The following is a 12,635-nucleotide window of genomic DNA, read 5'->3' as shown; positions in this document are numbered from 1 at the left end:
GAGTTTCTTACCTGTAAGTGGGTAGGGCGATATGTATTTCATAGAGGTGATGGGATGACTGGGATAATAATGCATAAAACTTTAGACCAGTACCTGATATAATGCAGGTGCTCTACAAACTGAAGTTCAAAAACACACACAAACATATAGAATGGCATCTATGTTAAATTCACTTTCAATTGTGTAATGACTAGGTAGGATTACTTTAATTGCAGTGGGCTTCTGAAATTATGAAAGTTCATTATGATTAACTATAATTTACATTTTAAAGGTAATTTAAATTTTTCAAGTTCTTTATAAAGTTCACTATCTGATTTTGTTACCAAGACAACTTTGTAAGATAGTTATCTTCTATCTAAGATAGCCTTCAAGTTTCAGGACAGGTTAAACAAGCAGTGGTAGTAGAAAGCTGATAGTGGTTGTAATGAAGGCATATTAAAGTAGAAATAATGAGCCGAAGCCGGTTTGGCTCAGTGGATAGAGTGTCGGCCTGAAGGGTCCCAGGTTCGATTCCGGTCAAGGGCATGTGCGTTGGTTGCGGGCACATCCCCAGTGGGAGATGTGCGGGAGGCAGCTGATCGATGTTTCTTTCTCATCGATGTTTCTAACTCTCTATCTCTCTCCCTTCCTCTCTGTAAAAAATCAATAAAATATATTTTAAAAAAAACAAAAAAAAAGTAGAAATAATGATACTATTATATTTTAATTTTTATGAGTTCTTTTTGGTTTGTGTGCTTTACTACTTAGATTCTGAATACATCTGGCTCTGTACTTTTCGTGTTTGCATGTGTGTATGAGAGAGGGGGAGAGGGAGGGAGAGAAAGGGGAGAGAGAAGGACTGTAGAAGAGGGTTGGTTGTGTCTTAATGGGACTGGAACTGCTGAAAAAGGAGATCCACAGCCTCTTTCTCACGCAGATCCAATAGTGTTGTATCCTCCACTCCTACCCTAAGGTCATGTTTTTAAATGCAGGGCTGATTGTCAAGATTCTTCTTTCTTTCTTTTCTTTTTTTCTTTGCAAATGTATAAATGTTTTATGGCAGCTAAGTATATGCCAGGGATTTGAGGAGAATTCCTTAGGTAGAATATGGATTAAAATTAACCCCAGTTTGGCTAACCATGTAGGATTTGCTAAGCCAAGTATGACAAATATATTTGGTGGCTATTATTCAAATGCTTTGATTCAATTTATGCATATTAAACTAATTTTTTTGAATCCTCATCTAAGTATATGTTTTTATTGTTTTGCGAGAGAGAGAAAGGGAGAGGGGGAGAGAAATATCAATGTGAGAGAGAAACATCGATGAGTTGCCTCCCATACATCTGCCAACTGGTGATGGAACTTGCAACCTGGGTATGTGCCCTGACTGGGAATCGAACCCACCACCTTTCAGTGCATGGGACAACGCTCCAACCAAATGAGCCACACTGGCTAGGGCTGAATGTTTTTTTATTTTATTTCATGCTTTAAAAGTTTAAGAGAAACTTAAAAATATTTGACTCTCTGACTTTTGTGGAATGTAACTGTTGGTGATTGGTATTTTGGGTAGTCTATCTTCTTAAATAATTCCCCTTTTAGGATGTTTTGTAATTTAAAAAAAAATTAGATACTTAATGTATTAGGTCTTTATCATCTCTTTTATATTATCATAAATATATCACCTTTTACCATTTATATGGATTTACTTCCAAGTAAGTAATTTTGACTTTGGGATCATATATCAGTGGTAGATTAGTTTTGAAATAGGTTATATTTATCACTTATACTGTGACTCTGAAGTGCTTTAGAAGCAAACGATACTAAATTTATTTTTTGTTTTACTTTGTATTTCAGAGTCTCTGTTGATTTTGGAAGAATTACCCGGTAACAAACATGACTGAGTTCTGGCTTATTTCGGCTCCTGGGGAGAAAACATGTCAACAAACGTGGGAGAAATTGCATGCGGCAACCACAAAGAACAATAATCTTGCTGTTAGTTCAAAGTTCAACATTCCTGACTTAAAGGTAAAACTGCACTCTGCAGCAGTGTATGAGTTCATCATGAAAAGGAGACAGTGTATCTCTGCTTCCCTTTTGGTAGAAATGAGATACCCAAGTTCCTTCTCTGGCCATTGGCATAATTTAAAACCTGTTCTTGTTCTTTCCAATCTTCAGATTTTAGATAATAAGTAAATTGAGATTTTAGAAGTGAGCTACCTAAACAAAATAACATTTTTTTCTAAACATTTATGCTTTTCTAAATTGTAATGAGAAATCTTATAAAAAGATTTGATACATATTTTGGGAGTTATGAATTCCTTCAAGACACTGATATAGACTATGGACATTTCTTCCAAAACATGCTCATTTACACACACACAGTTTTGCATATAAATTCAGTTACAGACCCTCTAATGCAGTCACGGATCTGTGCTTAAGAGCTGCTATTGTAAACCATGGCTTCAGACGATCCACCATCACTGGGCAGGACAAGCAGAGGCATAGACCTGTCTTTGCAGAATTGTCATGTCTTAAACAGTGGTTATACCCCTGCATTAGAGGATTATCTTGTACATGTAATAGTTTGGAAATGTCTGGCAAACATTTTTTAACCACACTTGCACATTATGAAATAAAAAAAGGAGAACTTAAGTTTGTGGGCCCTTCAAATTAAGATGTTGTAACCATCTTGTAAAAAAAAGAGAGAGAGAGAGAAACCTAAGTAATAAAATGCTGTATTGCCCCTCTAGGTTGGCACACTGGATGTCTTGGTTGGTTTGTCGGATGAACTGGCTAAACTGGATGCATTTGTAGAAGGGTAATGTACTTATACGCACAGACTAGAGCAAAATGAAAGTCACTGTTACCAGGCTACTAGACATTTGGTTTATTATCACACATAGATTGATTTTAGAAATGTTGACTCTTTTTTTTTTTTTTTTTGCAATCGACTTTATGATGGTACTAGAGGCCCAGTGCATGGATTCGTGAACTGGTGGGATCCCTCGGCCTGGCCTGTGCCCTCTCACAATCTGGAACCCCTCAGGGGATGTCGGACTGCTGGTTTTGGCCTGATCCCCGCAGGCCAGGCTGAGGGACCCCACCGGTGCACCCTCTAGTATGCATATAAGATTTTTGGTTAATCTCCGCCCCCCCCCCCTTCCCTCTGAGATTCATCAGTCTGTTCCATGTTTCCATGCCTGTGCATTGAGCGTCTGCCCCCTGGTGGTCAGTGCATGTCATAGCGAACGGTTGAACAGTTGCTTAGGCACATATATATATATATATATATATATATATATATATATATATATATATATAATTTCCATACAATAAAATACACCTGTTCGAAGTGTGATGTTATCATTTTTATTGAGATATACTTTACATGTCATGCAATTCACCTATTTAAAATGTACAGTGCATTGATTCTTAGTATATTCACAGAGTTGTGCAGCCATCACCATAATCAACCTTAGTATATTTTTATCAACCATGAACATATGCACATTTTTGAATGTTCATAGCAATGGTTCTGTTTAAAAGATACTTGTTAATTTATAGGGGAATAATAGTTTGTCTCCTTTGAAGGCATAGGTGAATTTTGGAGACACAGCCAAGTGTATGTACAAATCCCAGGTTAAACATGTTGAAGATTTATGGCTTATATTTTTTTCTGAAATTGTTCCACTTCCTTAGGTTGAGGTCATTCAAATTTAGCCCTTCTTTCAATTTTTCTGGTCCTTATTATTGGTTCTTGTGCAGGAGTTTCTGAATTTGTCTTTCAATTTACCCTTCCTGCCATTGAGCAGACAGTCATCAGATTGTCCGAGCCCTGTTCTGACTCTGTTATCCCTCTCTCTAAAGTCTGACATCAGAGGCTATCTGTCTGCAGTCTGGCCTAGCCTACCTTTCCAGCATAACATCCCCTTCTCGTCAGCATGACATTCCAGGCAGTCTGGACTGCTCATCATTCTCTGATTGCCTGTTGCTTTTCTACCTCTTCTGGTCTTGACTCATGTGCTGCCCTGTGGCAAGAGTATACTTTCTTCCTGTCTAGTCATCCTTTCAAAACCATTCCTTTCCTTCGTTACACAGTTCAGGAGCCATATGCTTCTTGATTACAGCAGTTGGGAGTGATCCCTTCTTCCTTTATGCTTCTCTTTCTATAGCTTGGTAATCTTAGCTGGCACTTACCACAGATTGCTTTGTATTTAGTCATTTGTATATTTTGGTAGCTCTCCAATTCAACTTTAAGCAATGCGAAGTTAGTGATTTTGTCTTGTATACATTTGAATTTCATCCAGGGCCTAGTGGCACAACTGGATAAGGGAAAGAACACCAGACATCAGAGTCAAAACACCACATTTCTAGTCACAAATCCGCCACTAACTGGTTTTGTTACTAAGTCACTTATTCTATTTATAATTCGATGTCTTTACTTATAAAATGAAGAAATTGACAGGGTGATATCTAGGTGCCTCAGAAGTTTGGCATTGAGGTTTCTTGTATATGATTGCTTCTTGCAAATGTTGCTGAATCATTACTGTTGCTTGTATTCTGTTGCCTACCAGCTCCCTTTCATCCTAAGTGAAAGCATATAATTGGTGAATGCTCACTAGCTCTCTGCCTCCTCCTTTGTTCTTGGTCCTTGCAGATCCATTGCCCAGTTTTTCAGTTTATAATATATGGCTATTTACAAACTGTTTCTCACTACCTTTTCAGATTAATAAATATATTTCATGTAGTCTCTTTGAAACTCTATGGTTATTCAGTTGAGTTTTGCATAAAACAAAATTTTGGTCCATTTTATCCTTAAAACATTATTTAAAGAAGTTAGGACCCATTTGTTTCATATTATATAGATACTAGAGGCCCGTTGCAGGAAGATTCCTGCAAGAGTAGGGCTTCCTGAGGCCGGAGCGAAGCAGAGAAGGGAGCGAAGCCGACCGAGGCAGGCTTCGCTCCCTTCTCCGCTGCCTCGCTCCCTCCTGTCTCCGCTGCCTCGGCTCCCTCCCTTCTCGGCCACTTTGCTCCCTCCATCTCTGCCACTTCCCTCCCTCCCGTCTCCACCACCTCGCTCCCTCCCTTCTCCGCCGCTTCGCTCCCTTCTGCAGCGCTTGGCTTCCTTCTACACTGTCTTTAGTCTTCACTCCGTGCCTGTGTATGCAAATTAACTGCCATCTTTGTTGGGTTAATTTGCATATCACTCTGATTGGCTGGTGGGCATAGCGCAGGGACGGTCACTTTACATGTTTCTCTTTTATTAGTGTAGATGTGTAAGGGGAACATATATAATCAGTTTCATGTCTTTATGTAGTGTGTTCATTGTATAGCATGGAATTTGGGTCTTTCTCCTGAAAGTTATTGTTGATTTTCTTTTCTCCCAAGGGTGGTTAAGAAAGTGGCCCAATATATGGCTGATGTATTGGAGGATAGTAAAGATAAAGTCCAGGAGAATCTGCTGGCAAATGGAGGTAAGCTAATGTCTCATGATTTGATGTTGACTTATACAAAGTGAATGACTAAGCTACAAAAACAAAAAAGAGTTTGCTTTGTGAAATAATCCTAGATAATAAAGATGTAATATGCAAATGGTCGTTACATAACAACCGACCACATAACGACTGGATCAGGGATCAGCAGGAGGGTGGGTCAGCGAGCTATAAGTGGGCAAGTGGGCAGTGGAGAGCTACAGGAGGGCGGCAGTGAGCTACTGGCGCACAGATTTGTGTGCAGGCTACTAGTAGCTTTATAAAGGTGGCTTTGACATCATTGTTGTCATTTGTACTGCATTTGTTGTTTGTTATGAAATACCACTTTAGCATTTTCTTTATTTTAAATTAGGCTGATCTTTAGTTTTATGTCATTACAATACAAAATAACTTTCTATTCTGTATTTCCTTCTATTCTGTATTGCCTACTATAAAGTCACTAATGTGACTTTGTTAAATTAACATTTATTAAGTAGAGCCCCAGGGCGTCATGGGATGGTGAGCCACTGTTCAACAAAAGGGAAAGTGAAATTGAGAAGTTTATTACTCTCAGGTCCTGGAGGAGGTAGGGCCCATGGAGAGGTCAAGGCAGGGTACAGGCCAGAGCATCAGGACACATGCCTTTAATAGGGTCCGTGGATGGAGTGCTTTGGGATTCCCAGGCTAAGTCCTGATTGGTCAATTGAGACCAAAAAGAGTAGGTTTTGGTAACTTGGAGAGGGCCTTCTCTAAAGGGTACACAGGGGAAGGCCCTGGGCAGTGAGGGATCAGGGAGAGTTCAGTCAGGAACTTACACTTGGTTGTGACTCTGGAGGCTGTTATTTACGGCTGTTATTGAGGGAGAGGGAGTGTAATTTCTAGGCCCCTGCAGGCCAGTTGGCCACACAAAAGGGATGGATGCCGAGGCAGCATTATGGAGTAGTGTGGTCAGACTCTCAAAAGTAGCAGTATTTTGCCTGGCCAGTGTGGCTCAATGGTTGAGTGTTGATCTATGCACCAATAGGTTACAGGTTCTTGGGTTCAATTCCTGGTCAGGGCACATACCGAGGTTATGGGCCCGACCCCCAGTGTAGTGTGTGCAGGAGGCAGCCGATCAATGATTCTAATCATTGATGTTTCTACCTCTCTCTCCTTTCCTCTGAGAAATCAATAAAGATATATTATTTAAAATATTTTTGAGTAAGTATAAAAGATTCAATCAAAAAAAAATGATTCAATCAAATTGCAACATAAAATTTTGAGTAACTGATGTTAACATATGTTATACATTTATTTAATCAGAACATTTCAGAAATGATGATATATCTTTACTGATTTTCCAAATGCCAATTTCAAATATCTGAATGTTTACTGTGTAACAGACTACAAAAAATTCTATTGCTTCTCCTCAGTAATTAATTTATTTCCTTATTTCAGTTGACTTGGTTACTTATATAACAAGATTTCAGTGGGACATGGCTAAATATCCAATCAAACAGTCTCTGAAAAATATTTCTGAAATAATTGCCAAGGTAAGATAAAAAATAACACAGGTAGGACACATCGATTTATAGTGGCTACTTTCATTTTATTAGCATTTAGCTATGGAAATACGCTTTAGGTTTTGACAAGGCAACTTAATTACAGATGATTGATACAAACAGGAGCTACCCTAACTACAACTTTACTAAAAAAAAAAAAAATGTTAATAAGTATAGCACTTTCATGTGTAAAGTATCCAAGTTGTATAGTTTACTTATTTACATAGTTCATTTAAATATTGCATCAACAATGGTAAAATAAGAATCTTTAAAATTCTGTAATTATCGCTTATACACATTTTAAGGGTAACTGAGGTGTTGTAGAGCAGGAAAATGGAGTCTATTAAGGATTTATGAGTCATGTGGATGGCAATGGCCACTTATGTTTTATGTGCAGTGCTGATTTAGACGTTAAACTTTATGTGTTCTCTGGCGCCTTCTGACAGTCATTATTGCTTCTCTGCCCAGAAGGACGCCACGCTCATATACCACATGAATCTGTGTACAGTTTCAGAGAGTACACAGATCCTGAAGCCCATCCATGAACTCACTGAGTTAAAAGCTCCTTTTATATTGCAAAGTCCTGGAGCTTGAGAAAAAATGTAAAAGTCTTACCTGAAATTATAACGAGGCAAATAGACAAAGAGCTATTTGTCAACATTTTTATGACCTGGCTAGGGTGAAAAGTATGGTTTAAACTACTTGGACAGACTTTGCTTAACCCTCTATGATTTTACTTGTATAGTGTGCTCTATAGTTAAATGTAACTGAATAGATTATCAAGGATTTTAATGGACACATATGTAATACCCTTTGTAATACTTTAAGCAATAAAAAAAAAATTAAATTAAAAAAAAGATTATCAAGGATTTTAACTAAAATCATAAAATTCAATGAACTTGAGTATTTTGATAATATAAAATGGTGTTCTTACTAAGACTGAGCCTTATTTTTTTATTCTTATCAAGGATTTAGTGTTCTTCTTCCTGATACTATATAGATGAGGAAACAGGCTCAGAGAAAGTCAAGGGACTTACCAGTACACAAAGCTAATAATGGTAGAGCTGAGTTGAAACTAGTTTTTCAGATACTGTCAGGATTGCTGAGTGGACAAAGGCCTCAGACTCAAGTGTGAAATCTTTCAAATGTGAAATCTGCTTTGTGTTGTCTCCCTAAAGTATTAGTAGTTTTAGTCATCTTTTTGAAAAATCAGCTTTTGTAAAATTTATAAATAAATTCAACTACAATTCAGAGTATATTGAGAAAACATTTTGTGTAATAATAGTAATAATAGAGTTGTGAACAATACAACTTTAATTTAGTTCCTTTGGGAATTAATCCTTCAGCCGTATAAATTGAGGCCTTTTAATTAGTAATCTCTAAACTGGTGGCCTAGATTCCATTTAGGTTTAAGAAGTAATATAGTAAATAATTAAAATACATGTGGTCTAAAACATTATCTTTAGTAGAAAAGATTCATATAGAAATTACCATGGTTATTAAAAATAAAGTAGGTTATTTTAAAAATGACCTTATGAAGATGTGCTTTTAAAATATTTTTACATTAGGAACTAATTGTTGTTATTTTTTGAAGTTAGTGTTTAAGTACAGCTACTTTAATTGTATTAATAGAGGTGGATTTAGGAAAATATTGCTTATTTTATTTATTTTTTATTGATTTTATTTTTTTATTAAATCTTTATTGTTGAAAGTATTACATATGTCCCTTTCTTCCTCCCATTGATCCCTTATAAGCCACCCCTGCCCCCCACCCCCTACCTTAGGCCTCCATCACCCTGTTGTCTGTGTCCATGAGTTATGCATATATGCATACAAGTTCTTTGGTTGATCTCTTCCCACCCACCCACCCACCCCCACCTTCCCTCTGAGATTTGACAGTCTGTTCCATGCTTCTTTGTCTCTGGGCCTATTTTATTTTTAAAGGGAGTGACTCAGATCGACAATGACCTGAAATCTCGAGCATCTGCATATAATAACCTGAAAGGGAATCTTCAGAATTTGGAACGAAAGAATGCGTAAGCATATCAAGTATTTGTGAATATTAAGAATTAGAGAAGCACTGTAGCATACACTGAATGAGATATTGTTGGGGTTTAGTAAAGTTCCAGCTGTTTCTATAATCAAAGTGGTATTTTTTCACTTCATGGAGAAAAGTGTATTAATTGAGTCTAGTCAAAACAGATGTGAGGTTGATTTATTATACTTGTTTCATAAATAACACCTGTGAGTGCTGCTCAAGCGCTCAGCCCTGCTTTATGCATTTGGTAGAAAAATGTCTAAAATTAATTGTTTCAAATCAAATCATAGTTTAATTGCACAGTCTGTTTAGAAGAATTCTATAGAGGAATTCTTTTATAATCCGATATTCATTCTTTGTTTTCCAAGTTTAGGTGTTTTCCACCTTAGGTTTACTTAAAATCAAATACACTTCTTCTGGTTGATCTCCTTGTAGCATAAGTACTACAGATGTAGCTTTAAGCACTTAACTGTTGAAGTTAAGCATTTATATCCCAGAGGAAAAGGTGGTTGATATATTTACTGTCAGTGGTGCAAACAGGCAAGACATTTTTATTATGAAAGGATCAGTACTGGTACACTACATGAAGACTGATTGGAAGAGTTGATTATTGGGTTAACTAACCAAAATTGCCTGGTATCAAAGATACCCAGGGAGAGGGAGGAAAACCAAGGTATAGATGATATAATTTCATAATTATGATGAAATAGACTTTAGTTGATATCTAATGAATAACACTTTCCCAGTCAAGATATTATAAATGTAGTCAACAGAAGACCCATCTTCCAATAATTAAGGCAAACACAAAGGCAGACACTAGAGACAGATTTTGATAAATGTTGCCATTTCCTTCATCGCAGGGGTGAGAAATAGCTAAATTTTGATGACTTATAAAGTAAAAATGTTAACTATACTAATGCCTCTCTTGAGATGTCTTTCTAGTGTGTGAATATAATTAGCTTGCTGTTTCTTTCTTGTGTTGTGGGAGCCCATATTATCAGCCTAATGATTTTTCCTTCTCCCTCAGAGGAAGTTTGCTAACTAGAAGCCTCTCAGAAATTGTGAAGAAGGATGACTTTGTTCTTGACTCAGAGTATCTCGTCACGTTACTGGTTGTAGTTCCCAAGTATGTTTTTATTAAAAAGATTTTTTGCCTGTTAAAATACAAGAAAAATGTTTGTATCTGACATTTTAATTTGAAGTTTTCCATAAAATCCAAGTGTAAAGGGACTCGCACTAAAGGGTGCCAGGTTCGATTCCCTGGTCAAGAGTTGCAGGTTCCAGAGCTCATGTGGGAGGCAACCAATTGGTGTGTGCGTCTCTCTCTCCCCTTCCCTCACTCCTTTCCTCTCTCTCAGAATAGCAATGGAAAAAATATCCTCGAGTGAGGATTAACCACAACAACAAAATTCAAATATAAGCAAAGGAAGACTAATTACCTAGTTTAAAAAAACACACAACACAGAAACTAAGGGCTCCAGAAGTTGTATTTCGTGTGTGAGTTATGTAACTCAGCCCTGCTGTACTGGAACACTGATTTTTTTTATCATCAATTTCTGTGTATTTGTGTTTTTATAATATATAGGAAAATACCTTTGCCCAGATAAAAGATTGGTCTCATTTAACCTTTATTTAAAATTTGTGTTTAAAACCAGAAGTTTTCACAGTTTTCTGTATACAGTAATTGAAACATAGAACCTAAGCACCTTAAACAATGAATTATTTTCTGTCCTGGTCCACAAATACTAAAGTTCTTTATTTTAAATTACTGACATAAGTGTCACTTTCCACACCCCCAAAAGCCAGTGTTCTTTAGAGAAGGGTGTTGCACAATTCGCTGTGGCAGCATAGTTTGCTGTCCCTTTATTTACTGAACACTTCCTGGTACTTGGTGCTTTCAGTAAATATAGTTCCTTCCAGCCTTTCTTAATGGCCCTGAAAAGAAATGGTCATGGTTTGTCATGCATGGCCTTTTTCTTTCTTTTTAAAAAATGAGGTAATATACTTCAACCCTAAAGTTTGAAAGTAGTTGAGAATCTATACTTTGCTTTATTTCCTTTCTAAACTTCGTTCTGGGCTGTGTCTGCTTTGCAGTAGTTCCTGGATGTAATGTAGTTCCCGTTTCACTCACCAAGTGTGTTTGAAATTCATTCTCAGTAGGATACTTGAATATTTTGTTAAATAGGTTTGACGTATACTTACTATAGCCACATTTCCTGTTTGTCCCATCATTTTTCTCCACCTGGGTATGGCAGGAGGTAGGACTTGTTTTCCCCCAGTACTTACTGCACCTTTCCTGCAGGTTAAACCACAATGACTGGATGAAGCAGTATGAAACACTAGCCGAGATGGTTGTTCCCAGGTCTAGCAAGTAAGTCAGAGTATTTGTAAAACCCGTTTCTTTCCTGGAATTCCTTTTACAGTCTGGATGTTGGGTTAGGAAATGCCTTTATGTCTTTCCTTTGTGGTAAATTTATATTTTAAAATCATCTTTTCACCTTATCAATGAGTTATATTAACTCCAGCTGTCATACTTTTAGACCTGGGATTGCACAATCTGGTTGGCCTGCTCATGTTGACTGGTACAGACATTTGAGGCCATAGAAGTGAGGTGGTTTGTCCAGAGTCACACGTCTGTTCATGCAGGGCCAGTACTAGAACCCGGGTCTCATGTGGCACTTTCCCTGCTGCTACCTTCTGAAAATTCTTTTTAAAAATATATTTTTATTGCTTTTAGAGAGGATGGGAGAGGAAGATATAGAAACATCAATGATGAGAGAGAATCATTGATAGGCTGCCTCCTGCACGCCCCACACTGGGGATTGAGCTCGCAACCTGGGCATTTGCGCTGACCAGGAATCAAACCGTAACCTCCTGGTTCATAGGCCAACACTTAACCACTGAGCCACGCCAGCTGGGCCAGATGTTGATTTTTTTGAAACCTAAACCACAAACCAGTGCCCATCATGAAATATTTTTTTGGAGGGAGTATGGTGAGGGAGGGGGGCTGTCCCTTTCATTCACACCAGCCCTTCCCATGGTAAATTGAAGACTAATGTGTCTTGACACTAGTTTCCCACGGAAGCTCTTTATCCTGACAGATCACACCTCTTATACCTCTGTGGGCATTAAAGCCGTAGGGGCTGACTTTGTCTGGGAGGCAGGGGAGGGAGGAGAAGAAGGACCCCATGCACACGGTATGTCCCCCCCAAGTTGTACATTTGCCAAACCTGGGTTCCAGGGGAGTGGTGTGTAGGCTAGTTAAGTAAGCCCTGATTTATTCTAAAGGAAGGACTTTAAAATATTACTTTAGAACCCGGCTGGCATGGCTAAGTGGTTGAGCATTGACCTATGAACCAGAAGGTCACAGGTTTGATTACCAGTCAGGGCACATGCCTGGGTTGTGGGCTCAATCCCCAGTGTGGGGTATGCAGGAGGCAGCCTACCAATCATTCTCTCTTATCATTGATGTTTCTCTCTCTGTCCCTCTCCCTTCTTCTCTGAAATCAATAAAAAAAATATATAAAAACAAAAAAACACTAAGTAAATAAGTAAATAATCTTACTTTAGAGATGTCCATCTTTTAAAGTCACTATAGTAGTT

At 37.8% G+C, this 12,635-nt stretch overlaps 1 protein-coding gene across 2 annotated transcripts in view; it reads left to right on the top strand.

Moving 5' to 3' along the window:
* The window catches only part of ATP6V1C1 (ATPase H+ transporting V1 subunit C1), a 36,561-nt gene that overhangs the window by 17,577 nt on the left and 6,349 nt on the right, over positions 1-12,635 (top strand). The window contains exons 2-8 of one of the 2 annotated variants that reach the window (XM_059672003.1): positions 1,834-2,004; positions 2,730-2,797; positions 5,371-5,456; positions 6,891-6,985; positions 8,939-9,030; positions 10,060-10,158; positions 11,335-11,403. In XM_059672003.1, coding sequence (XP_059527986.1) covers positions 1,873-2,004; positions 2,730-2,797; positions 5,371-5,456; positions 6,891-6,985; positions 8,939-9,030; positions 10,060-10,158; positions 11,335-11,403 — 641 coding nt within the window. In that variant the 5' untranslated portion in view covers positions 1,834-1,872. Of the gene's footprint in view, positions 1-1,833; positions 2,005-2,729; positions 2,798-5,370; positions 5,457-6,890; positions 6,986-8,938; positions 9,031-10,059; positions 10,159-11,334; positions 11,404-12,635 lie in introns of those variants that run through there. The other variant, XM_059672004.1, reaches the window with a different exon arrangement.

Source organism: Myotis daubentonii, chromosome 17, assembly GCF_963259705.1.
Source record: "Myotis daubentonii chromosome 17, mMyoDau2.1, whole genome shotgun sequence".
NCBI classification, from domain to species: Eukaryota; Metazoa; Chordata; class Mammalia; order Chiroptera; family Vespertilionidae; genus Myotis; species Myotis daubentonii.
The sequence above is the reverse complement of the archived record's forward strand: the minus strand, read 5'-3'. Positions and strand labels throughout refer to the sequence as shown.